This window comes from Vanellus vanellus (genome assembly GCF_965231255.1).
Source record: "Vanellus vanellus genome assembly, chromosome: 5".
Lineage (NCBI taxonomy): Eukaryota > Metazoa > Chordata > Aves > Charadriiformes > Charadriidae > Vanellus > Vanellus vanellus.
In genome coordinates, this window is record NC_138910.1 from 65,621,521 (window position 1) to 65,649,205 (window position 27,685).

At 49.1% G+C, this 27,685-nt stretch overlaps 1 protein-coding gene across 1 annotated transcript; it reads left to right on the forward strand.

Annotated features, from left to right (window-relative positions):
* LOC309672527 (uncharacterized protein) lies at positions 1-26,477 on the forward strand (the record flags this gene model as incomplete). Its single annotated transcript, XM_082484055.1, has 5 exons — positions 1-331; positions 2,354-2,489; positions 2,595-2,784; positions 3,451-3,672; positions 26,410-26,477. 5 exons carry the CDS (start codon positions 1-3, stop codon positions 26,422-26,424), a joined length of 894 nt encoding a protein of 297 aa, XP_082340181.1. The 3' UTR covers positions 26,425-26,477.
* Positions 26,478-27,685: the final 1,208 nt, after the last annotated feature.

Here is a 27,685-nt window from a genome sequence, read left to right on the forward strand (position 1 = left end):
ATGCGAAACTTTGCCAAAACCCCCTCCAAAGCCCCTGAAAAGCGGAGGGGAGGGGGCAGGGAGGGGGGCGAGGAAGACAGTGTGGAGGGCGGGAGGGGATGCGAAGAGGAGGGGGATGCGATTAACCTGTCCGCCTCGCGTTTGCAGACACTGAGCGTCCGTCTTGCGCCGCTCGACGAGGGCGGCTGTCGGGGACGGGGGGGAGGCGGCGGCGGCGGCAGCCCCGCAGCCCGGAGGAGCCAAGCCCGGACGTCTCGTCGCCTGCCCGGTGCCACCACCACGGCCGAAGGGGGACGGCACCGTTTCGCGGGGACCGCGCACATGGCTGCGGGTAAGTGCCGCTGCCGGTGCTGCCCCCACCGCGCAGGGGACGCGCCCGCCCGCCCGCCCGCGGGGTGGCTGGTTTGGGGGGGGTTTAAGACCAGCAGGAATAATAAGGCCGCCTTGTTGGACCTCGCCGGAGCCGCAGAAAAGGGGGTTTGTTGTTGTCTTGGGAGCGCTGCTCCTGGAGGTGGCTTTGGCCGGAGGAGTGCGGCGGGGGGACGCGGGCTGCCAGGGAGGCGACAGCAGAAGGGGCGCGCACAATAGGGCCCCTGTCCTCGGCCGAGCCGGGCGGCGGCGGCGGCGGCAGCCTGAAGCCTCACGGCGGACTCTCCAAAAAAACATACGCCGGGTTGTTTTACTCCTCCAGCGCGCATCTTGCGCTCAGCCGTTCCGGCTGATGGAGACGGACCCGCTGGGGCCGCCCCGCAGCGGGGACCGCCGCGCAGCGCCGCGGGGGGAGCGGGACCGGCACCCGCGACGGGACGGGATGGGATGGGACGGGATGGGATAGGATGGGATGGGATGGGACGGGATGGGATGGAACGCGACGGTGCAGCCTCTCCCCGCAGGGGGATGCCGTCACCCCGGGGACCGAGGTGGGGCAGTGCGATGGGTGTCCCCGTCGGAGGGGGACACCGGTGCCGCTCCCGGCCCGGCTGCGGAGCCCGGCCCCCTCCTCCTCCTCCAGGGATGTCCCCGCGGTGGTGGCCGTGCTGGGCAGAAGGGCTCGTGTCCAAATGTCCAATGCTCGCATTGCCATCCCTCCTCCTGGCGGCGGCCAGGCCCGTGCCCAGGCCAGGCCTGATGGAGGGTTCCCGTTGTGGGTTTGTTTTTTTTTTTCGCCCACAGTTTATTCTCTTTGTGTTTTTCTTTTCATTCAGGTAAATTTGATGTTTTACTTTGGGGTGGTTTTGTAATTCGGGAAAGGTGATGGGATGAAAGCTCCAGGCTCTCTTTGCCCAGAAGTTGTTCTACGAAAGGCAGCTGTGGTTTTCTTCAACACCCGTATGACTCGAAATTTGACCAGAAAGGACAATAGCTGAAAGGGAAATTCAGTCTTTAGTTATATGCAGCTATCTCCCGAGACAGCCAATATATACCATTTAGTGCCATTTCTGATGACAGGAGGTACTTTATGTGTCCATTAAGAATTGGACAGAGACCACCGGCGAACTTAGATGGTTGCCAATAATGGTAGTAACGACTTTCCATCCCTACTGATTTGGCTGAGCCCCAGCTGGTGACGAGGAGGAGCGAGGGTCAGTCCTGTTTCCAGGCTCCGAGCTATCCAGTCCGCAGGGCCTCCCTTGCTTTTGTAGGTTCTTTATGGGGTTCTTTTCTGCAGTACTTTAGTTTTAGAACTCTTAATGGTGGTTTTACGACGGAGAACCTGACTGGTACTTTTTTCCCAGGATGACTCTTTACACAGCAGTAGTATGATGAGGAGGAATGAGTCTGTAATTCAACACACCTTGATTAATGACAATTTTGAAAATTTTTCAAAAATGTTTAAAAAGCAGAAGGAGCTGGCATACCAATGCATGGTTAAACTGGCCAGTTTTGCTTTTCAGGGATTTATGCAAACACTTGTTTATTTAATTACATCTAATTTAAGGACACGCACCAAGCGTTTTGCTTTGATCTATGACTTTCACAACATTCAGCAAATGCCACAGGAAAAGTCAATGAATAGCGCCTTTTCTCACTTGGTTTCGTTTCTTACCGCACATTCACACAACTTTGATGGGAAACTGTAACTGAACCTACATTTGCTCAAAAAAAGGTCACTTCGAAAGCTCTGAAGCACCTTTTAACAAACCTGTCCTGAATTTCAAGTAGTTTGACAACACTTGAGATGGGTTTGAGTTTCTCTGGAGTTCAGGGTAGACTGTGACCCTTTCATAGGCTTTCCCTGCACACGTTTCCCTGTCACAAACCGTGACCCAGCGTTTACCTTCCAGGCTGTGCCTGCATCTCCTAGATGTATGTTAGGAAACAGGAAAAAGTTTGGAATATCTTCCTTTTTTAGATTTTCTTCAGTGTAACGGGCTGTTCCAGACCTTTGTCGTCCTAAGTGAATTGGGAAATACTCCCGGCTTCACATCAATGAAGAGTATTTTACTACCTCCTCACTTTTTGTGCCGTAGGCAGTCGCTGTGTGTCAGGTAAAGCCCGTCGGGAGCTTCACCGGTGCAAAGCAGGAATTTGAAAGAGTTGGCTGACGCAGCAGGTATTACAGATTTACTGAGTATATCCTGTTGTTTTCACAGGCCTGTGTCTCTCCAGGGAAAGGACTTTCCAGTGAAACAAGTCAAGAAAAAAAAAAACAACCAAAACCAAATGGTTTATCTTCCCTCCACCCAGAGTCAGTTTTTCGTGGCCATGCATAGGGGACCGCCCGGCGGCGGGAAGCCCTATGTGGGACGGGGGCTCCTGCGGGTGCTGGTGTTCCCACTGACAGTAAGTATTCAGCACCGAACCAGAGCACACCAGAGGTTTACAGCCATGTGGATTCTGGGGAAAGATCTTACTAAACCCACCGTCCAGCCCTTTTTTGTGCTGTGTTTATTTTCCTCTTTCTCATTCTCTTTTTCCTCTGCCCATCCTTTGCCACGCGTTTCTTCCGTCTCTTTCCACCTCTTTCTTCTCCTTTTCCCTGTTCCAGTCTTTTTCCCCGTGGCCTTTCCTCTTCTCATGTTTACCTACCTTGGCCTGGGCCTCTCCCGCAGCCCCTGCCAGGCCGCCGGTTCCTGCCGCACTAAATCAGTCCTCCCGGAGTCAATGGCTCCTCTCAGTCACTCACAGGAGGTGCAAATCCAGGGGGGCAAATTAGGCATAGCGACGCGCAGGCAGAGCCGCCGCGTAGCCAGAAGGCTTCAGCAGCTAAAATTCAAGTGGGTTCAGATTTATTTTTTTTTTAACTTGCTTTGATTTGCTCAGAGTTTATGCTGAATTCTTTGCAGATGGCATTTCCTATTTGTTTTCTTCCTCTTCCCTACTACCCTCCCTTCAGCTGTGCTCATGCCTGTCAGTTTTTATATAGTCCGTACCTTGCCTGTAGTTTGTAATATTTGGGGTTTTTTTGCTTCGCAATACTTGTGCACTGAGAGGCGCTTTGCTTTGTAGGTGGACCGTCTTTTTCTCTGGCTGCTGTCAAGGTGTCGCAGAGGTTCCTGTTGTGTGAAAGTGGAAGGGGGACTTGTGAGCCCCCTGACTCTGCAGGGAAACGGAGAAGGGAAATTTGATGTGGTACTCAGTTGTCCTCGTCGCTGCTTCAGTGCGCGAACTGCGCGGCTATCCAGCTACACCTCACACAGGTATAAGGGGCGTAGCAGCGGCGTAGCAGAGGTAAGAAGCATCCCTGCTGATGGTGAGCGTGTTCCTGCTGAACCGCCGACCGGCGGTACGTACCGCACGGCTTTCTCTCCCCAGGCTGGATGCAGAAATGCAAAGCAGTTACAGCCAGCTCCGGCTTAGCTCCTCCTGCCCAGTCAGAGACTCAAAATACCTTTGTCACTGTCATTCAAGGATCCAGCATTAACTTTACTTTAGTACCAGCCGCTACTATTTCCTCAGCGAGACCGGTGGATTAATATACATTCACCTACCCCCATGCGTGTGTACCTCAACACTAGGCTGCATTCAGAAGATGCAGTTTGCATCAGGCACATCCCTATAGCTGAAGTTTGCAGTGAAAAGACTGTTACAGGCTTTGGCTCTCCATGCCACAAAAAAAATAATAAATAAATCAATCGGGTGGTCCTAGCTAGCACCCGGCTGCACATGGATTTCTTAGTTATGTCCATCGTTTTCATCCCATGGGGTGATGTAGCTTGCAAATGATAGCACTATAGCCTGAAATCTCTTGATATATTGTAGAAAAAAAATTTCACAGCTGTGTCTCGTGAGTTTCGTGAAGGAGGCTGAGGCCTCAGGAGCATACACAGGTTCTTTCCCAGCATCAGCTGAGATGAAGGTCCTGGACAGAGATCCCACCCCAGAGAGTTAATCATCCCACATTACCTCAGTGGAAACTTCTTCTTAACTTGAAATTTTGGTCCTCAGAGTGCAGCATTTCCCAGTGGAGCAATGCACGCGAACTGGCATCTGTTAAGATGAAATGAGCGAGCTCAAAAGAAAATTGCTCATGATCGCAAGGAGTTACTGGAGCTAGCTGAACCTGACTGCAATCAGTCGGGCCCTGCCCGAGAAATCCTTGATCAAAGCACACGTCCAGGCTGTGGCCCTTAATGGTTGTCAGCTGCTGTCTGCCTCAGTCTACAGCTTGACTGCACCTCGGAGACAACCGCCTTCTGGTTTTGTCTGTGTTGTGGGACTGCGTGCCCCAGAATATGCTCTCTTTGGTATGTTCGGGTTTACTTGTTTGGTTTCTTTTTCTACGTTTGAAATACATAGCGAACTCTTCTTTTCCCAAATGTGTTTTGTTTCATTGTAGTTAATAATCACAGCTATGTTTCCTTGAGGTTAGTCTGTGTCAAAGATAGGGGAACCCTCTACCTTCCTTCTGATGCTCTTCCCCCCTCCCTCCTTCCCTCCCTCCCTCCCTTCTTCCCTCCCCCCTCCCTGCTGTTCGTGGCCTGGTGGAACTGTTTCTTGTCGCTGATACATGGACATTCAAAAGACTTGCCTAGCCTTTGGTTTTAAGAACACATTTTTGTAGCTATTTTCTTGACCGAAAAAAAAAAGGTTATTGATTAATATATTTTTTTCTTTGCGTGCGAATAGAAGGGGAGGCCTGATCTGGCAGGATGCTGGACGTGCTGTGCCACACAGGGAATTCTGTCACTTACTGCGCTTTCCAGGCTAGCTGCTGGAAGTGTCACAGGATTCATTTCAGAATCCCCTGAGGTGCCTGTTGGCTTTGTCCAGAATCATTACTCATTCTCTGCTACGTACACAAGCTTATTAAAACACGGTGAGACCTTAGTTGTGTTTGCTGCGTTGCTGTTTATTTCCATTCTGTTCCATCTGGGCTCTTTTGCCTACCAATAACGTGACGTGAGCACCTTGCAGTGGCAGCGAGCCGTGTTCTTCCTTTGTGCGTGCTTATTTTGGGGCACCCGTGAGCTAACGGATGCAAGGAAGCCAGCCACAACCTCCTCCAGGGCCACTCGGCTGCGGCAGATCAGTTGCTCGCGCCATTCTCTTGGCTTGTGCCCCTCGCTACGAGTCCGTGATAGCGTGGTGTAAAAATCAACAGCAGACAAATAAGTAGACACGATGTCATCCTTGCAGATAGGGAGGACTTGCAGGCAGCCAACAGATCGTGTATGTGCTTTAAGAATGTTTGTGGAGACGGAGTTACGATCCAAGAATGTGCAAAATAGCTGCCCATCCCAGTCTTACGTGCCTGCGATTAGGCAGAAGTGCTAAACCATCTCTAGGCTTGAGTAGCATCCAAATCTGAAAGATGCGTCTTGCGCTGTGGAGCGGGTTGGGGTGATCTTTCGAAGGGAGTGAAGAAGAAACTATGTGAATGGAATCTCTTCCTCACCTTATCTCTGCTGGGGGCTACAATAAAACCGGAGGGAGTCGGTCGGCGAGAGCAGGCGGGCTGCTCTGCGAAAAGGTCCTCGCGTGGGCTCCAGCCAGCAGCCAGGAGCCCGGCAGGGAGAAGGACATCACTCTGAGTCAGCCAGGAAGCCTGTCTGCTGGCCCCTGGTTTCCCAGGGACCCACGTCCTCGGGAAGTAAAAGGTTAGCAGGGGCTATCAGCAAACTACTGCAGCGCGGAGACTTTTTTACGATGGCATTAACGTCTCTCTTCCTGTTGTTGTACGGAAGTTATGACTCCTAGTGTCAGTGCGGAGATGAAAGTAGAAGCTCTTTTGCGTGGAGCAAGCGCTAAAAGCTAGCTGTTATGCTAATCATAAAAGAAAATCAGTGCTGGCTGGCGGCTATTTACGTTCAGCCAGGTTTGCTTTTGAGTTGTTATTCTTTTAATTCTTGGCACTCATCTGTGTCCTTTTGTACACAACCAACTACGTATCTGTTACTGTCCTCTCTTACTGCCTACCCTGGGCTCCGCTTCTGAAACTCCCCGTGAGCTCAACTTTTAGACTTACGGGATAATTTGGGATCAGAGCAGGAGAATGGGAGATAGGACGGGTCTTTCAGGTAAGCGGCGTGTGATAACACGACAACATTTGTAACCGGCTGTGGGAGGAGAGCCTCTGCCTTCAAGGAGTGGGCTTTTTCAGGAGGTACCCGTGCAGTGTTGAACAGTGCCATGTCGAAATAAAAATCATTGCTTGAAAGCGCGCCTTACTTGCGCTGCTAAAAACACTTCTAGATTATACACGCTGAAAACAGTAAATATTTAACGTACAGGTTTACTTTTCCTGGTTTATAGAGAGCTCAGTGGGCCTGACAGAGCAGCTAGACAGATGTGTTCATAGCGAGCTCCCCGGGCGGGTACAATGCGGCAGTGTTTGGCCTGCGAGCGCCACAGGGGCACGCTTAAAAAAATTAAGAGTGTTCCATTTACACGGGGGATGGGGGAGGAGGGGGGGGAGGGCGAGGAAATCCCGAGAATGTTTCTATTAATACTGTCTGGTGTAAACCCCCAAATTCTACATTTTGGGCCTTGCGTATTTCAAAAATAGAGGGCTCGATGGTGGTTGGTGAGGATGTGGGGTAAGAAACGTTTCCTCGCTCGCGCAGCCGGTGAACAGGATGGTGAAGGTGGCAGCTCTTCGTGCAGGAGAAGAGGGTTGTTGCTGAAATGGCCCTGATGAAGGTCAGGTGTGAAGCGAAGAGTGGAGGAGTGAGCAGAGCGGGGCAGCAAACCCCGTGCGGGGGAGAAGCGTGGCTGGGTGGGGGCACAGGCCAGCGTGCGGTGCCTGTGGTTCTCCACGGACTGGGAGATGGGGCTCAGGACCAGGGCTGAGAGCCTGGATGCTGTCGTTGGGCGTGTTCCTAGAAGGTGAGAGGGACCAGATGCTGTGGGGAAAGCAAAATGGGCAGAGCCCTCCCCGCGGGATAGGGTGCACACACCTCCCACACCTGCAAGATGCTGACGGGGACGGTGGGAAATCCACTTCCACAGTCAGGGAGATTTTTCACACGTTAGCTTTGATCTTGGCTGGGGTCTCATCTGAGCACTAGCTTCTGATCTCAGTTACACTGAGGTTAAAACTGATCTATCTGGTCAAAATTAATGGCATTAATTAATTAAAACACATTAATTAACTGAAACAACTGACACTTGAGTTTCTGGAGAGCTCCCAGGTGGCTGCATCTGCCTCTCTCAGATTTCCTCAGAAGTTATCCTCGGCTGAGAAGTGAGTTTATTTCGATGATCTGATTAAACAGCTGGCAGCTTTTGAACTCTTGAAGAAAAAAAGATTAACTTTTAAAAAGGGATTCTTGGACTGACTAACTTCTCAGGAAAGTTTTCTGTTGGAAAAAAAAAAAAAAAGTAAAGTTAGGAAGTAGAAGTCTGTATTGGGGCTGGCTAAGCGCTCTATGATTAAATATAGCCATATATACATACAAAATTTAATAGTCCTCTCAGTGTGACTAAAGCTCGGAGTCCCGGTGAGGTTGTTTTGCTTTCCCACCAGCTTCACCTGCAGAGGACATCATTCCCTGACTGCAGGTGACCTGCCATCCTGGTGACACAAGGGGACGGGGCCATCCCGTGGGTACCTGCTTAGCACAGGGAGAGCACCATCCTGCCAAAAGCATCTCAGCACCTCTCCTTACTGGGGCCTTCCAGCACAGGGGCGCTGGGCTGCCTTTGCCGTCGAGCTCTGGCTGCAGCTTCCCTGCCTGAATTCAGCTCCTTTTCTGGCAAGTACCATGCATAGACCGCCCCGCTGTACCTGGGAGCATCACGAAAGGAGGGTGCCGAGAGAAGGGGGCTCCTACGCCGAGCGCTGGTGTAACCACAGCAGCACTCGGGGCCATTGCACGTCCAGGAGAAGTGGCAGAATAATGCAACTCTTTCTTTGCAAGCTGAACTACAGCCGGCGTTTCAATATGGCCCGCTCACACCTCTTTACTGTGCGTTAGTTGTGAGCAGCGATTCAAGCAAACCCAGCCATCTTCGACCCAAACTGAGATTCATTGATTCCAGCAGCGGCGCTGGCCTGAGGCACCCTGCTCTGCCCTGGCTGCTCCCCGGCGCCCCGTCCCCCCACATTTATGACCTCCTTTCTGCCGTTAAGAGTGGCACAGAGCTCTGCAGTAAAACAAAGACTCCAGCCGGGGTCTCCCAGGGGGAGCAAACCAGCACATTAACCCACCGCGCGACCTGGCGAGGACTTGCGGCTCTCTCTGGGTTTTTATGGCAGGATACCCTCGCCCGAGCATCACGCGTTTAGGAGGCGACGCGGCTGATGCACAGTCAGCTCCCGAAGGGCAGCTGGCACGATGACAGTGGGCTTAAAAAAAAAAAATGAATGAATTGTCAGCTTCAGTCTGGATGTCACCATCATTTTAACGCTAATGGACTTTTTCCTCAGCCAGCCTCCCGCCCGAATGGGGAGCGCAGAAACTTCCCAATATTTATGGGATTTTAACTAGATTAGTTACAAACCTATAAAGCAAAGAAAGAGACAGTTCATCCAGTATTGGGGAGGGGAGTGTTAAAAATGCCACCTCAGATAAAATATTATGGGAGTTGAGTAACTGTAAATAAGAACCTTGCCTATGAAATAGCTTCTTATGTGAGCTTGGGATGAGGGCCAAGAGAACGTCTAGGGCTCGGGGAAATTTATTAGCCCAGATCAACAGGATTTCTGGGACTCAGGAGATGGGGTGGCAAAGAATTTGCCTGTTGGAGTCTGCACTTCCTCCATTCATGCCTGCAGCAGGCGTTTCACTCATAAAACTCTCAAGATGGTTCATTTGCATTTTTTGAATTTTCTTGGTTCTCATTAGCAGCTGCAGTTCTGGCCTGGGACTTGGGAGAGCTGGGTTCAAGCTCCGAGTTTCCACAGCCGGCCAGTGTGGTCTTGGACAAGTCATTCATCTCCCTGTGCTTCAATGCCCCTCTGTAGGGAGGAGATAAACGTTATTTCCTGGCTCCCGGGGATGTCAGGGGGGTGTGCTAAGGACTAGGAGGCATTCGGATACCTGAGGTAGGAGTGAGAGTACTATGGGTGCTTACGAGTGACAAGAGCACGTGCAGAGCAGCTCCAATGCACAAGCGGACCCCTCGCAGGGGGAGGAATGGCATTTTGGGGGAGGTGATGGGTCTTCCCTTTCATCCCAGTCATTTTAGTCACTGCCGCGATTCGCCCTGCTCAGACACCGTTATTTTATTCCCTCTGCCAGTGCAAGCTGGCTGTCCTGATAGGGTCATTGGTGTCCTGGTGATATTAGGGTCACCTTGGCTATCCATTGCCTTAAAAAAGGGACAGGTGCGTTAAGAGCACACACCTTGGGAACCCACTGCCTTTTGTCTGCCCCACTTTTCATCTCTCTCGTTCCCATTTGCACCCTTCCGCTGTTCCTTATGCTATTCTTTACCTGCATTCAGCTTTCTCTCCAGGTTCTTCTAGCACGTGTGTCGCCTTCTGCATTTGCTTTGGTATTTCTGCCTCCACCTCCATCGTCACTCCCACATTTTGTCCGTGTTTTATTTTTCTTATCTTGTTTTTGGAACCCATCCTTAGCCTCTCCTATGTATTTCCCCTTTCCTCCCTCTAGTTCCAAGAGCTCTTCAGTAAACAGCATCCCTCTCCTATTCTGACTCATGGCCCACTGACAGTGGAAAGATTTCATCATGAAAGTGATGCAAAGATCTCCCGTTTTAGAGTCCGGGGTAGGTTAGGCTGACCTCGCTCCGCCTGTCCTGTGAAGAGCCACGGGGTCTCATTCCTCAGCCGATATTCATTTGCCAATTTATCTCATGGACATTTAAGACCGTCCAGTTATTCTTCATTCCCACACCAGTGGAAGTACCTGTGTGCGTTGGGGGGGATGCTGTATCCTGCCCTGTATCATCCCGCTCCCGTATGATGGCAGCGAGTACCTCGGTGGCGGTTGGTAATGTACTTAGCTGAAGTGTGGGAAAACTCTCAGACTTGAACTTCGCTTTGTATTTCCATGCCATATGAAACTCGTTGAATGTTTGTCCTTCCCTTCACGTGGCTGCTGCCTGCTCTTGTATTGCATTGACATATGTGAAATCTATTTGGTCTCCTTTTTAATATGCTGCTTACAGTATAAATGCAAAAGCAGACAGTGCTTCTGAAAAGAAATAGATGTAATTGTGGTGGTGGTTGTTGTTATAAATAGTGCGAAAGATTTAGAAGCTATTTAGTCTTTCGGGCAGGAATCACAAGAGTTCTGTGTAATGAAATCTTAAGGCTCTCGTATGTAGCTATTGAAGTCTTCCCAGTGGTGATTGGCCCAGTTCACCCATTACCATTTGGCTTCAGTGCAGGATGAGGATGCTGTGCTCTTCACAGGAGTGAGGCTTAGCCTCCAAAAATGCGGTGTGCTAGATCATATGCCCGACCTGTACATGTATATAGCGCCGTTATTCATGCAAATCAGGTATTTGCATGTGCAACTGGCCTGTTTGCATAAAGAACCGTGGCATTTCCACACATGAATTTTTGAGGTTGGTTCCTAAAATCAGTGCTGCATTTTTCCTCTGCTGGAGTGAAATGCAAATATTTATTTATTGACAGAGCTGGAGCTGATCGTTTTCCCTGTCCAGGTCTGAGCTGTCTGTTCCGTCAGATGAAAACAAGTAGTATTCTGATTTCTTTTTAAAATGCATTTGTTCATAACTGCGTTAAAAACAATGAGTGCTTGCTCTCTGCCAGCCCCGGTGGAGTGCTATATATATTTGTGTGTGTGTGTGTGTGTATGTATATGTGTATCAAAAGGGGCTGAACGCCCAGAAATTCTCTTGGCAGCCCTGCTGTCTGGTTAGAAAAGGAAGTGAGCCACAAAATTTGAACATTCAGTTCTGAGACTTGAAAGCTTTCTGGATTTTATTACTGACTCAACAGGGTTTTCATTATGTATGTGGCCAAGAGGAGAGGTTTACGCAAGAAGAACATATTGTAGTTGAATATGTTTGTAATTTTACACATTGTTAAATAATTGAGATAACTAGATGTCTCCTAAATGGACAAAATAAATTAAGTGTTAGCAGCAGTGTCACTGTGGCACAGACAAGTCAATACAAAAGAGTGGCCGGCCCTCGTCTGAAAGCTGATTTCCAGTGCAGAGGGGGCCTGATCCAGATGCTGAGTGACATTTTGCTGTTGCTGTGAACGGGAGCCGTCTCTCCCTCAGCATATCTGGAAGCCTCTTGCTGCCCGTCAGTCTCTTCTCTTCTACTCCAGATGATAGCATCTTCGGCTTGCCTTTTTTTTTTTTTTTCTTTTTCTTTGCTTTTTAGTAACTCAGAGCTATTTAAACAGCAGTTTGAGGCTCGGTTTCTTCTGCTCTCATTTTCATGTTAGTTTTAGGAAGGAAAATATTTTGAGAAGCAGATTATCATGCAAAGAGAGAAGGTGTGGGATGCACGGACTAAGCTGTAAATACAGACCGGGGCTGTGTCCCGCTGTCCCACTCGCCTCCTGTCGGATCGCACCCTGTGGCTGGGCAGCTCTGCCGCAAACCAGCTTGACAGCAAAGTCCATTCCTGTCCCACAGACAACATGCTCCCAGCTAATTTTGCACTTGTTCATGTGATGGGTATTTATTCTTCATTGTCTTAAAAAGGTATTTATTTTTAAGCCTCTGTGGTCTCTGGTGCCATACAGTCTTAGTGCGTGTGTTCTCATGAAACTACTGTCAGCAGGAAACGCTATCTATATGCGTCTTCGCCTTTCGCACGTGGGAAGCCAAGGCACAGGGAAAATATAAGATCACTGGATAATTCAGGCTGGAATTCAGAACCCAGTCTGAATCGCTCTCAGTCCCATTTATGCCCAGCGTCTCTCCCGTGCGCACCACCGTGAGCAGCCTGGCGCTGCCTTCTGGATAACCGCCCCGGAGGTGCCGGGGGCTGCTCTTTGGCCCCCCAGAGCCTCCCCTTCTCCGGGGTGACCAAGCCCCCTTGCCTCAGCCCGGCAGGCTGATGGCCATCTTCGCTGCCGGCTCGTGCCCGGTGCGCACGCAGGAACACTGCGTCGCCGTTGGTCTTCACCCCGATTGCAGCCACCGACAGCAGGAGGGAGAATCGTTGGTTTCCTTTAACGGGCACTGTGATGGTGATGCTCGAAGCTGCGCTGCGGTCCTGTTGCTGCCTGCGACAGCGCGCTCTGTGGTCACTAGAATGTGCTTGCCTTCGTTTGCGGTCTTTTTAAAAACTTACATAGTTTTGGGGCATGTGACACCTCCAACATTGTAAATCAAGCTGGGTAGCCTCTCGTTTTCGTCTTTGATTTGTTCCATTTGTTCTGTCCTGTATCTTCGTGAAGAGGCATCTACTCTTACTGCTCTTGCAAAAGATTCGTGTGAAGGGGCGTTTATCGCAGGAACGGCCGGTCTGTGGCACTGAACACGCAGGTCAGCAAAGTTCAGAGGTGTTTCCTTGCCCGTGCTACATAATTAGTCTCATTGAGGGTAAACGCATATGCAAAATAGATCCACTTTTACTGTGGGAAATGCGATGCGTGCCTGCCCAGCTGCCTGTACCAAACAGAGGAGTTTACTGGCTTTTTCCCACTTACCCCTCCGTTGCTGGGCTGGGTGGGCTGTGGCAGTGCTGTGCGGCCATCGGGATGCTCTGACGCTCATGCCCACGGCAGGCGGTGGGAGAGCAGGGACTGCGCTGCTGGCCTTGCTGGGGACACCGCCGGGGGGCCGGGAAGGTAACTGGGAGCCCCTGCCACGGCTCCCTCCTTCCTTCCCTCCCTCCCTCGCTGTCTTTAGCTCCCGGAGGTGTGTGGTACATGCCCAGTGCCACCGGGCCTCCCGAAAGTTTTCGTTTGTGGCTGCTTAGACTCGAGACTGTGGGCTGCCTCTGCCTTATAGTATAATGTTTTTGTAACGTTGCTATGCTGGCTTTCTTATTAAATGCCCTTTTTTTTTTTTTTTTAGTCACTTTTGCCTGCTAGTTCACCCTCTATTTTTGAGTCCGTTGGATCAATTTCAGGCAACCATGAAAAGAAGGTATTTGTTTCCAAGAGATTAAGCCGGAGGCAGAGCCCGGGAAGGCGAGCAGCCGGGGGGAGGCGGGAGACCTTGCCGATGCCCTGAGAGAGCCTGAGCAGAGCTCCAGTTAGAGGCTGGAGGAAGAATCTATGTTGGGGAAACAGAGGGAGAGGCCATGAACACCCTGACCACAGAAAGTGCCTTCTTGGCGCTCGTATGGTCTTCAGACACCGGAAAGTCCAACCGCAAGACACAAATCCATAGGAAATGAGGTCTCATTAGTTCCACTGCCCACAACTTGCTCATGGCTCCACCAGAGCTTCCAAGCATTCGATTTGGTCGAAGGGCTACTGGAAACTGGGCGGATGCCTTCCCTGAGTCACCCTGCCTTTCCACCTCCCCAAGGTCGAGGTGCTCCGCAGACCATGGCCCTGCTAGAGGAGGTGATGTCCAGCTGCCCATCGTCACACAGGCGTCCAACCTGCGTCTGGTCTGCTGGCACATTGAGATCCATCTGGATCATCTTCGTGTTTTTGCCAGAGATTTTACTAACCAGTAAAATGTGGCATTAGAAGAAGGTCGTACCAGCTTGTTATTCATATCCTCTCCCCGGTGAGAATGAGCCAGAGAGCATGTTTTAAACGTAGCCCATGGTCAGATGGTGTGGGGAGTGCTGGAAGTCTGGGATGGTCTGGCAGGAGAATAATTTCCCCTTTTAAAACCACTGAACAGCCCTTGTTCCTCCACGCTCCAGCTGGTTAGCTTGGCCGTGCAGCCCGGGCATGGAGACGTGGCCACATCCACTCCCGATGCCTCCCAGCACCACGGGGTGAGCTCTTGCTGCCGCCATTGCCACCACGGGCGAGGGACGCGCTCTGCCCTGCCTTGGTCCGGCAGAGCAGAGGGGCTGGGGGCCCGGAGGGATGTCCTTTCCTCGTCCCGTGCTGGCAGCTTCGCAGCTTGTTTGCGGTGCTAAGAAATTGTGTGGGGTGTTGAGGTTTCGGAGGGAGGGTGCGGGTTCGCAGCGGGAGCAGAGGTGGCAGGGCTGGGTAGGGAGAGAGAGGGTCGGCAGCGCTGCCCGGCCTTGGTGCTGCCTCCTGGGGCCGGGTCCCCGTCGGGGGGTTTGCTGCCGCTCCGTCACCCTATCCCGAGGGGAGCGCTGGGAGGTGGTAACGCGGCACCTGGGGGAGGCTGTGCGGCACAACACACGGTTTGAAAGAAAAAAAAAAAAAGAAGTAGCCCTTCAAGAGCATCACTAGGGAGAAATTACCCGAGTGCCTGGGCAGCCACTGTTCGGTACACGCTAACGGCAGCTCAGATTCCGTGGAGGCAGAAGCACTGCCAACCTTTTCCTCCTGCCTGTGTAACGCTGCACCTCCACCTCCCTTCTCCCCTCCCCCCCCCCCCAGCCCCAAAATGCAACAGCTTTGTGACACAGAGTTTTCCAAATATGATACATTTCTCTGAAAATTGTTTTCAAATGTTCCTAGTAAGAAACTGCGCCACTCATCTTGCCCGTGGCCCTGGGCGGCCGGCGGCGGCAGCGTGGGTGAGCGTGGCGAGGCTGTGGGTCCAGCCCTGGCTCGGCCGGCGGGGAGCTGCCGGCCACCGTAAACACAGCGTCCCCCAAAAGGCAGGTTATTGCCAGGGAGGTGCCATCGACGCCCTTCCTGGTGCTGCCCGAGCCGTCCTCTCCGCCTGGCCACCGCGCCGCTGGTTTGAGCGCTCTGCCCGGCTGCAAGGGGCAGCCAAGAAGCGCGGTGGCCAGCTGCAGCCTGGAAACGTCACATCTGGAAAGGGTGTTTGAGCTGCTCCTGAGGATGAACCCGTACGCTTCCCAGGGCTGAGCCAGCGCACCCCTGCCTTCCGCAGGGGTCCCCGCGCTCCCCGGGGACGGGAGGGTTTGGGCGGCAGGCAAGGAAAGATGATTCGAGTGGATCCACAGAGCTGGGAGGAATGCGAGTGAAATGCCAACGCCATCCTTCGCCGCTCCCGCCCGGCGTCCTTTCCTCCTGCCCCTGTGAATAGGCTCCTTCTTAAATGGGAAGGGAAAGCATCCTTCCGTATCAAATCTCATCCATTGCAAACAAAGCGCTGAAGGAGAGATTTACCTCCCCTGAGCCCACCTGTCAGTGTTTGCAGTCTTACTATCATATTTTCCAACATCTTCCCAGTGTTTTTCTCTCCTCCGTTGCTGTACACAGAGGCAGAGGAAACTTGCCTGTGCAGAGGAAAAAGTGAACCAGGCTTTCTCAGATGTTCTAATAAACAGCCTGAAAAAGCTTTACGCATTGATCCTGTGCCACTTTAGTCATCAGAGGGCTTATTTACAACTGTAGCTTGCTTTAAAAAAAAGACCAAAGCAAAACACTGCAGACCTTCTGTAAGTACAGATCACCTGGCTGCCTGAAGAAAAAAATCTCCAAAGAAAATTGTAAGTTATATTGAGGTGGTTTGGTTTTTTTTTTTTGTTATTTTTTTTTAAAACAAACCATGACTATTGTCTTTGGGAGAAGAAGGTACCATTTAAAAATTCTAAATGAGTGTAACAGCCCCAGCGCCCTCTGCAAGTCACCTGGCGTCATTCCATGATGCTCATAAATATTTGATCCCTTTGATGCATCAATCCTTCACAGCAAAGCTGTTAGCCGAGAAGGGCTGCAGCCATCTGAAACCCCATGGGATAGTCTGATAGTTCACAGGTAGGGATTTTAGGGGGTGATTTTTTTTTTTTTTTTTCTTGCAAATGGGGATGAGTGGAGGGGGAGGAGAAGGATGCGCAGAACCGGCGGTGCGGTGGTGCCGGCAGGGCGTTGTGTAGCTGCCTGTCCCTGGCAGCCCCTCGCAGGGCTCTCCCGCCGCCCTCGCAAACCGCACATGGAATTTCTTGTTTACTTCCCCCGTTTGAAGGCAAAAAAAAATTAAAACAGCCTCACCGGAGAGGACCGAGGAGATGGGTTCTGATAGCCACAACAACGGCAGCCCCGGAGTGATTTGGAGCAGTGCTGAGACTGCTCTAAATTATTCAGGCTATTAACAAATCGTGGGAGTTGCCATCCTGGAGTGCGCTGGGGTCCGGCCAAAACCCTCTCGTGCCCAGGGAGCTGCTGGCAGGTTCCCTGCCCGCCGATGGCACAGGAACCTGTGCGGTAGAGCATCAGCCTGGCATGGGCCAGGGCTGCCCGTCGCCTGCCTCGGCCGCGTCGGCTTGCCCTGAAACTCCCCGGTGGGGAGGGTGACACAGGTATTTTTTGGAACAGTTGGAGGAAACAAAAAAAGTCAGAAGCCAAACGGAAACGGAAATGTAGCATCCTTCTCTCTCTCTCAAAAACAAAAAAAAAAAGGTAAGAAGTTGAGGCGGTTGTGACATGTTTGTAATCAGCTGTCACGCTGAAAAGATGCAGCATGAGGCTCTGAGTTCATCTGGAGTACAGAGCAGCAGAATTATACGGAAGTGTTTTATTTCATTAGGCAAATCAGCATCTAATCTGTGTGGGAAATGGTAAACTTTGTTTCCACACAAGTCCTGCCTTTTTAAATTTATTTGTTTGTTTGCCATCATACATATTGTGTTAGTTAAAGAAAGGTATTTAAGTCAAAGAAAATACCACGCAGAAGATTTAGGGTGCCATTTGATAAACAATGGGCTGCAAGTTGTCAAAAAAAAAAAAAAAAAAAAGAAGAGGCAAGTCTGGCACACGCTGAATCCATTCCTTTCTGTGCAGGAAGAAAAATAACAATTTATTTCCCATATAACTGAGCTCTTTCACAATCTGCATTGCTCAAAGCTCGAGTAATGGCCAGCAGCAGGGACGGTCATCTGGCGGCACTCTCTTTGCAAGCAGAGGTACGGCAAGTGGTACGCCGCCAAGCTCGTGGTGACCCTGGGGCTGAGGCCGTGGGTTAGAAGGGATATTGTCTGCATCTGGATACAGGGTTAATGAGTTTTCCCTGCCAAATAGCAGCGGGCAGCATCTGAAACACGCGGAATGCTTTCCCGTTCGGGCCAGGTAGCCTACTCACGGGGCTAGTTTGGCCGAAGGTTGCCTACGTGCCTCGGATAACCAACGTGAGTTGTTTTACAGCATTACCGATTACTGACTCAAGATGGTGATACAAACAGTGCAAAGTTTGGATCTCATCTTTCTGGCTCGTGTTGGCTGGCAAGTTAATCTTAAAATAGCAATTATCTAATGGGGAAAATCCCACAGATCGAGACAAGGGGATTGTAAAAATAGCCACTCGCACTCGTAAGAGTCCCCAAGTCATTTTTGAACCATGCTGTGGCTGAGGGCCGTGGACATGTACCTGTTATCAAAAAAAAGAGGAGCAAAAGGCTGGCAAGAATTCCCCTTTAATCTGCCTGGCATCAGTAAATACCTGCAGGTCAGCAGAAGATGTATTTATAGTTGTAACCACATGAAGCGAGAAAGCCTGCGCTTGCCCTGTATTTTTCCATGAAAGAGGTGAAGTAATTCAGGGTTTGTGAATAGATCACTGTTCTTGGACCTTCTTTTTTGACCCTGATTCCCTTTATATAACAGTCTTCTGTTCCTCCTGTGGATATGTTTTTTTGCCGGGAAAGTTATTTTTGGAATGATGGTTTATAATTGATGTTAAAGCATGCAATAAGGCTTTCATATATATTCTGTGTGCTCACATTTACTTTATGTGATTGCAACTAAAATTTGGCCCCTTTGCTTTCAATTTTCTTTCCATGTTTACACCCGCTTTTGTTTCCTTACCATTGTTAAGTTTTCCAAACACATTGTTGGACATCGAAGATTCAGTTCAAAGCCCAGAGCTGCAACGATATCTGTTGGGTTCATGCAAAAGCACTGAGGTCTTAGTAAGTTGACTGTCACAGTATGTCATGTACTCGGGCTTTTTTTTCTGAGGGGGGAAGCTAGTGAGCTATTTTAACATATTTATATGCACTCAGAAAGACGAGGTAATGAATGAACGTATATTTAGGACCTACTCTGCTTCCCCTTAAACCCAGAGGGGAGGGGTAGAGCGGCGAAAGCAAATTCTTTCTGCTTGGTTTGTGGAAACCTAAATCTGTCCTTCCTACCGATAAAGACCAGCAATCCCAGTCTTAAAATACTTATGTACTGAAACAGCTGAAATTTTACCAGATAGTGACTTCATAGCACGAGGCCACGTCATAGTTACGTAAGAGTACTCTGGCTATCTTCATTTCGAGATACTTTCAAAACGCAGGCATGAAAATGCATTCTGGCAGAAGGATGGAGACTGGAAACTTCTGCTGGGATGGCGCTGTTGAATAGAGGCATGTTTTCTTTGCATCATTTCTCTACGTCTTCTTGAAAAAGATCTAATAAAGCTAATTTTGCTGAGGGAACAGATTTTGCTGAGGGCTTCTTGCAAAGGTTCTTCTTTTTTACTGTAAACCATACTCAGACCGGGGTGCTTGCCGGTGGCGTTATGCTCCTAAAATTTTGTTCAGCCATACAATCAGGACAGAGAGCTGCTGGAGAGAGTCCAGCGTAGGGCAACTAAGATGATTAAGGGAGTGGAGCATCTCCCTTATGAGGAAAGACTGAGGGAGCTGGGTCTCTTTAGTTTGGAGAAGAGGAGACTGAGGGGTGATCTTATTAGCGTTTATAAATATATAAAGGGGGAATGTCATGAGGATGGAGCCAGGCTCTTCTCAGTAGCGACCAATGATAGGACAAGGGGTAATGGATTCAAGCTGGAACACAAGAGGTTCCACTTAAATTTGAGAAGAAACTTCTTCTCAGTGAGGGTGACAGAGCACTGGAACAGGCTGCCCAGGGAGGTTGTGGAGTCTCCTTCTCTGGAGACAGTCAAAACTCGCCTGGACGCCTTCCTGTGCAACCTCATCTAGGTGTTCCTGCTCCGACAGGGGGATTGGACTAGATGATCTTTTGAGGTCCCTTCCAATCCCTAGCATACTGTGATACTGTGATACTGTGAATCAGGTTTGCCTTGCCTTCTGGAAGTATCGAGCATGTAAGTTTTCCAAATTCAATATGGGCTTCAGAAGCCTTAAAAATCTTTAAAATTCTTAACTTCTGCTTAAATGCCTTAACACCTGAGCCTGGAAATGAAATGCATGGAAGGCTCCACCTCGCTCCTAGTCAGAGGAATGCCTCTTTTGAACAAAATCGGGTTTGGTAACCCACGTTTGAAAAAGCCCTGGAAGCTTATGGTGTCAGTGACTCATGCTGAGGGTGAATAGTGCCGTGGCTCATACTGGCTTTCTTTAGGCGATATTTTTACCCTTGTTTTGTTTCCCAATTCAAGAGCTTTTTTGTGAATGAGATAATCTGTTATTTTCAAAACTACAACTAGGTACTTTTTATACTGTTGATTTGATGCCATTTTTGGTGCCCATTATGTCTTTCCTGTAACTCATTCCCAGATCTGGACAGATACTCTCCAACATGTGGTATAGTAATTTTGTCTCTGAAGTGTATATAGATCATTACAGACTGCATCCCAGAGCAGGTGTCCAGGGATGGGGATGACCATTTTCCATCTGTTTGTTTTATTCCCTGGCTTATTTGTCGCCATTAAATGATTACTGCAGTGACAGAACTCCCCAAGTATGCATTACTGAATTTCTATTTCAGCCAGGAAGCAAGCTGATAGCCCTCTGGCATGCACACAGCCACGGGGAGACAAATATGAACAAAGTGGGGCTTTTGGTTCCCGTATCTTTGCGAGATCTTTTTTTTTTTTTTTTTTTTTTTTTAAATAACCTTGTAAGGCTTCGTAATGAGCCTCTGCCAACGCAGGCTCAGCTGCAAAGCCATCGAGGTCAGAGACCAAACGAAGCGGGACGAGGGGTGGCCAGGAGAGCTCTGCAGGTGACGGCGTGCCCAGGGACGGGGCAGGGGGACAGACACAGGCTGCACGTGGGTGTAGGAGCTGCCTGCTGTGCTGCTGAGGTCCTCTCCTGCCACCCTGCCAGGAGCAGCTAGCTCCGTGCCTGCCCTGGGTTGCGAACCGCGTTCAAAGTCCGGGTGAAGGCAGTGAGCACAAGCTCCGAAGAGCAGTTCGGTTCAGCTCAACGTGTTTATTAAGCTACACTGATCAGGTGTAATTATATCACCAAGCACTACTTCATTCTTGGTTACCACTACTGAGTCAGTCAATAGCATAAGCTTAACGTAGAAAGTCTATTTTTATTCCGTTGCTCAGTTCCATTTAACTATAAATATTCTACAGTCTTAAATAAACCCTATCAGAAACTGAAGCGCTGCTATAAAAACATGGCGTTATTTGGGTCACATCCTGATCCCTTGTCTCTAAAAGCATTTAGTGCTCCCAGAGTATAGGTAAGTAAGAAGCGAGTTACCAAAACATGTATCGGATTTAAAGACTAAGCCTCCAATTGCCACGTCACTGAAATGATGGGGCTACAGGTTACAACAAGCCCGGGCAGGCCACTGGCCCGGCTGGCAAAGCGCTCCAGAAGCAGTGGGTCAGCGCGGCGTTAGGGCCGGGACATCAAAGAGCAGGGGGGCTGGAACCAGGCTGCTCTTATTTTTAGGGTCCTGACTCAGCCGTGGCCTGGGACCGTGACGGCTGGGAGGTTTCCCGTTGACAGCTGCTGGCTGCGGGTGGAAGAGCCGGCTGCTCCCTGGGGCAGGGGCTGCGGGTTGTTTCGAGACCGGAGCAAAGCAGCGAAGGGGAGCGTGAACTCTCCCCCATCCTCACCTCTGGCGCCCATGGTGCTGGTGCTGCAGCGCGGTGGGAACCATTGGGCTCTGACACCCGTCTACAGCTCCCCGGTGTATTTGCGCTTCCAGCGATGCATTTTTTCTAAATCTCAGATTTTAGGAAATTGCAGCGTAAAGGTTGATCTGTGTGCAGCCACCGTCTTTGTGACACTCTGCCCTGAGGGTGAAAGCTGATGGGGGACCCCCTGAGGTGGGCGCGTGGGGTGGCAGGAGGGCTCTGGACCTGTGGGCAGGCGTGGGCAGCAGCCATCTCGCGCTGGTGGCCGACACGCGTCTGCCCGGAGAGTGGGGAAATGAAGGAGCTGTGTGCCCTGGCACGCCACACGTTAGAAACGAATGGCACCGGGGGAAAATTCACTGGGAAAGGTGTTTGCACAAAACACCTAGAAGCCTTTCAGGCATTTTTTTCGAGGTGGGGACAGGAAGGCATTGGGGAAAAAAACTGTGGGTTGGAAATGTATTTCCAACTATTTTTAATGTAAACAAATTCCTTTTGAAGTTGTGGGCTTGTTGCATAAATTGTGCATTTGACAGAGTAAGTGGTGGGATGTTATGGTAATTACTAATGTCCCTTGAATATTTGGTTAACCACTATATATAATCCCACATGCAGTAGCCTTTCCAGGGAGAATTTAGATCTACCCTTTGGGCAGGATTAACTGTTACTCTCTTGTTTCAGCAACTTTTCAATTATTTGATTCCAGCACAAGGAGTTTTCCATTTTGGGGGAAAAAAAAAAAAAAGAAGGTGTCCTTTTGACATCTGACTTTTAAAAACAAGTTCCATCTTGTACCTGGGTGTGCTGGGCTGTGAGGTGACTGCCTGGGAGGGGTAGGCAGGCTGTCCCTGGCTCTGTTGCAGAACTGGATTTGAGTCCTTTCCTCCCTAGACCCAGACACACAGAAAATGCATTAGGGCAATGCAGTTAGCTCCAAACTCTGCGTTTCAGGTCAGATTCCCACAGAGATATTAACGCTTGCGGAGGTACCCATCCCCAACCCGCTTCTCCTCCTGGCATCCGAAACATACCCACCCTGTTCCCGCGGGTTTTCTTCTGCCCGTTAGTTTATCCTCACCTTCCTTCTCAGTTCTTCTGAGGAAAGTCTCCCTTGTTCACACCCTGGCCCCTGCGCGCACTGGGCCGTGTAGGCTGGAGGCAGAAGAGTGATCTGCTCTCCCTGAACTCAGTTGTTCTCTGCGGGGAACGACGCATCCTTGGGCTATCACCCTTGCTTTGCAAGTGAAAAAAACCTGCTTGAAGATACAAGCATATGTGCTTAGGTGGTCCTCTAAATCAGAGCTTTTCTTCTGGGTGTTAAAGTATAGACTCACCTATGCTTTCAGAAGAGCTTCTAGTCTGGGTCGGATTGCCTAGATCGGGTCTCTAAATGGTATCAGTACCCCTCTGCTTGGCTTTACAGCACGCTTTTATAAATTGTCTTTGTATCTAGTTGATATCCATTTTCAGCTCATTTTATTTTTTCTGGTTGGGATGCCTGTCTTGTTCTTCGTGACTGAGGCAATACAAACCTTACAGTCCTATAGCCAGAGCTACCCGATGGTGTGGCGTGCGTGGAGGCTGAGCACTCTGCCTGCACTGCCTCGTGCTCCTACCGCTGGTACTTCTTCCCCCATTTTCCATCTTCATGATAGTTTGTCTCATATGCACACTTAGGTGTCACCAGCACAGCTCCCCACTGGTGCTCCCATACCAGAGGAGAAAACAGGGTCTGTAATTGCTATCTTTGATACCTTCTGTTTTTCAAGACATTAACTGCAAATAAAATAACACATTACAGCCACTTACCAACAGAAATCTATATAAACAAGTTAAAATAAGATCTTAGCTCACTAGAGTACAATTTGAAGCTTAGGCAAATGTCAGCTGTAAGCCTTTGTATTCTTCTGCATAAAACAAGTCCAGGTCTAGTTTCCAAAAATGATTTTAAATACAAATTAAATCATATTTCACCAGGGATAGGCCTTTTCATAACCTGCAGAGGTTACAAGAGCAAGCTTTAACAAGCTCTCCAATGTAGAAACCGTGACAATAGCTCTGGTGCCTTTTTGGATGTAGAAACAGGGTAGCAGTATGGTGTGAGGCATTTCAGTATTTAGAAATCTGCAACAGAAATCCAGTAGCACAAATATTTTAAGATGTGTGTAATTGCTTGTTTCGTTTTCCATCTTCGCATGCTCGCTTGAAGGCTTCCAGCTTTGGCTTTTTCAGTTGGTCCAAGAGTCGGTGAGCTGAAATGATACATACTGCTCATCACGCTCTGCAGGACTGACTGGGCACAGGAATAGTGTCGTTCCTAATCAGTGCGAGTAATCATTTATCAAATACTAGAAACAAATATTGCCAAATCCATTCATTTTCATACCATTTGGAAATAGAAATGGCCTTCTTTTTGGTGAATTGGCAGTGCCCAGAAATTTGCTAGGTGCTTTAAGGAAAATTCTCTTATTGAAGATGGCACAGGTTTCCTGACCAGAGAGTTTAATAATCCAAAGCCTACAGGAGAGCTGGGGAAGGACTTTTTACTAGGGCATGCAGTGATAGGACGAGGGGGAATGGCTGTAAACTGGAAGAGGGCAGGTTGAGATTAGATATTAGGAAGAAATTATTTACCGTGCAGGTGGTGAGACACTGGACCAGGTTGCCCAGGGAAGTTGTGCATGTCCCATCCCTGGAAGTGTTCAAGGCCAGGCTGGATGGGGGCTTTGAGCAACCTGGTCTAGTGGGAGGTGTCCCTGCCTATGGCAGGGGGGGTGGAACTCGATGATCTTCAAGGTCCCTTCCAACCTAAACCATTCTATGAAATTTAAGCAAGACCAAGAGCCAAGTGTTTCTGACAGAAGTGGGGATGGAGAGCGGGGCCTAGAGCCACAGACAGCAGTCTTGAGGTCTGGTCACTGGCTCTGGATGGGGCTTGTGGTGGCCACTATCTAAGCAGGGCACATGAGGGACGTGTTTTGTTCCTCCTCAGCCTTCCCACGTGTGCAGGGACCCGTCCCGTCCCCCCAGCCAGCTCCTTCGGCAGCCCTACCTGCAAGTGCCCGGGAGAAGGGTTAAGTTATATCACAATGTGACATAACTTCTTGAGAAGCTAATGCAAATAACCGGGCATTACTTTGTTTGCATTGCGAGCAGGCCGGCGAGAGTGCGTTTGAGAAGGGATTTAAAAGAAAAGATTCAGTAAGCTGAGCAGAATTAGCAAAACATTTCCTTATGGAGAGGTGGTGCAGAAGAAAGAGACGACAACATCAGTCTGTGTGAGCCTGAAATGAGCACCAGTGATGTGTATATAAGAGGTGGTATTAAAGTCTGATGAGACCAGGGCTGGATTTTCAAAGGAGGAGCAAGGAGTAGATCTGCAGATGGTAAAAACATTTATACTGAAGCCAGAGGGACCTGGGGAGGCTCCCACTGGCTTTGGGTTTGCTCTGAGAAGCCAAAACCCAATGAAGAAGCATGAGGAGCTACGGTTTTGAGGGATCCCAGAGTCAGGTAACTTCAAAAGCAACATTATAAGCCAGCGGGGTGCGGTGCCCGAGTGCCAGGGTGGCAGAAGGGACACTGCACTGCAGTCATGACCAGGTCAGCCTGGACTTCTTGCTAGAGTTGTAGAGAAAGGAATATTGCAGCCTAGACACATTTTGAGAGGTCAGAAAGGGGTAAGGAAATGGAGGAGTCGAAAGTTATCCGACTCCGAGTGCTTGAGTGGAAGGAGTGGTGGTGAGACCACTGGCACAAATGGGGTGGGAGGAGGGCGGTTAGAAGAAACGTGAGGATTCAGTCTGTCGTACAGGAGTGCTCTGCACAGCTCAGCATTGCCTACCTGCTCTCACTCCTGCCATCCCATGGAGACCCTCCAGGACACAAACATCTCCATGAAAATTGGCACTGAGCTGTGTCCTTGCTGGCGCTGGCCGGGAAGGGACAAGGCCATCAGGGATGTGGGCAGCTGTCTGCCCCAGGGACGGCTGATTCCCACTACTGCTCCTGTGAGTTTGGTGGACTTCGCTGTCTGTCTGTCAACCTGTAGGCTTTCATCAGCTCCAAATCCAGTCATAAATTTTAAAATACAACATGGCGCTCTTACGGAAGCAACCCCCTGCCACTCTTTCTATATATTTCTAACTTATTTTCATAATAATAACAAGTTCACAGTGAGCGCTGGGGTTCAGGCACGTATGTAAGGGAACTGGTCTCATCTAAATGGATGCACGCAAAACCCAGGTGCAAAGGTGCTACATCATTTGGAAGAGACATCCACTCTGTGTAATAGGAGACAATCCCGACACCAGGCTCACAGCTCTTTGTCAGAGTACACTGGATGCTCAAAAGTTATGATTACTCAACAGAAAATAATGCAACAATTTCTAAGCAGCTCTTGATTCTGCATTGGGTGAAGGCAGCTCATTTACATTTAAATACCCTTAAACCCCTGAAAGAGTTTGAATTTTTCATTATGTTTGGAAAATAGCTTGTGCTTCTTTTCTATGTCTTCAATGTTATTCTCTTATTTACAACTGGCCCTTGTCGTTTCACCGCAAGTGTTCTCATTCATGAGCTGATCCTTCGCGTGTCACTTCTTCTTTCCTAATCTGGCCTCCTGTTTCAGAAGTCTACATATTCTCATATTCATCTGTCAGGCATTTCTGTGAACTCCTTCACCGAGCTACAGTATGTGAAAAACTTCACAGATTTTCCTAGACCTTTCTAAGACCTTCTTATCTCCATCACTTTTTCCTGTTTTGGCACTGCTTGTTGTAGACTGCAGAGTGGCAGTTTATGGGTGGAGTGTTTATCATGGTGGGTCATTTGTGAAAAGTCACTTAAAACTGATGTTTGGGTTTGCCAGGATGATTCTGCGCTAAGTTTTTTATTATGAAAAGCATAGCTGACCTTTAAAGTCCAAAGGCCGTATTTATGAACTACTCAGCCCGCTCTCAGTGCGGCTGCAGATTACAGTACGCAAACAAAAGCCGAAGCATACTTCTCCCATGTAACTTTTTGAGAAAGCAGTATTTGCCTCTGGCATTCACCGAGGGAGCTTTCCCTTTGTGTGCAAGAGGAAAATGGGGCAGGCTACAATAAAAGGCATTGTTGGTCCCAGCGTGCAAAGAATGATGATCCAAGAACCGAAATAATAGAAAAGTGTCGGGAGGGAATTTAGTTCAGAAACATGTCAGGATAGCTTCAGGCTTACTCAAGTTTTGATTCAAACTTCTCATTCTTCTTAAATTCTTTCCAGGCCAAAATGGATTAAATAGCGTTTCCCTGAGATCGGTGCTCAAGGACGGCCTTGCCGTGCCGCCTTTCGGCCTCCGGTTCCTTAATGACAGCAAACCCCGGGGAATCACAGAGTATGTACTCTTGTGCTGTGATTAGGGCCTGTCTTCTCAAATTCCATCATTAACGTCTCTGCAGGAGGGACCTTCTTGCTTTACATCCTGGAGAGTATCTGTCACCATAGTCAGCAAGTATGACCAAGTATTGCACCCAACGTGTGCATACCAGGTTATAAGCTATCGTTTTGATGGAGCTGGTTTCCAGACCAGGATATTGCCTGACAGCTGTGCCTACAAATCATCGCAAATAGCAGAAGAAAGCTGGTCTTGCAGTGACATACCTTGCCAGACACTGCCAGCCCTAGATGTTAAAAAAAAAATAAATAAATTGTGTCTTTTTTCTTCTCTTGCTAGTCCTGTTGGGATGTTGTCCAACTGAACTGACAACAGAACAAGAATAATAATTATAAATCATTCCCACATAGATATTATTCACTTTTCCCTAAACCTCTTTCTTTTTTTTTTTTTTTTTTTTTTGTTTTAAATAGTATCTTAAAATGGGCAGAACATGTCTCCCCCCCACCCCTGCTGAAAACCCCTAAGAGCTAATGCCAGGCAAGAATTTGTGGTAGCAGCTAAATGTAAAAACTCTGTAATTTACGTCCTGGGGCCCTATCAAATATAATTACAAACCATGTTCACAGCGCTGCAAATTACACAGTACTCCACTAGTGCGGGAGATGGCACGTTGCCTATTGTGATAGATGATCCCACACCTAGAACTGACTGGCAGCTTTTGTGAAATAGCAAGGCGTCCTTTTTGAGCCTGGCTGATGAAGGACAGATGGCCTTTTTCTCCTTCAAGGAGAGCTCCCATCAGGCTTTATTTGCAATAGTTTACATGCATATGAATTATTTGTATTAAAAGAGAATGAATATGGCATTTATTGGTGAACTATAATGCACCGAGATGAAGTGGAATTTTTAACTATTTCTTGCATCAACAATATTACCGTCTGTTCCACGTTTTTTCTTTCTCTCATAATGGAGATCGTTTTCATTAGCTCAAGGCGCCCATGTGCTTCTCTCGCAGTGTACATTCATTTATACCCGCCTTTAAGGCCCCTCTGCCCTTCCAGAGCCGTGCAGCAGAGGTTGAAGATAAATGAGAATCAAAGTGCTATTAGAGGGACCACAAAAAAAAAAAAGCATAATACAATTTAATACTCTTTAATGTTC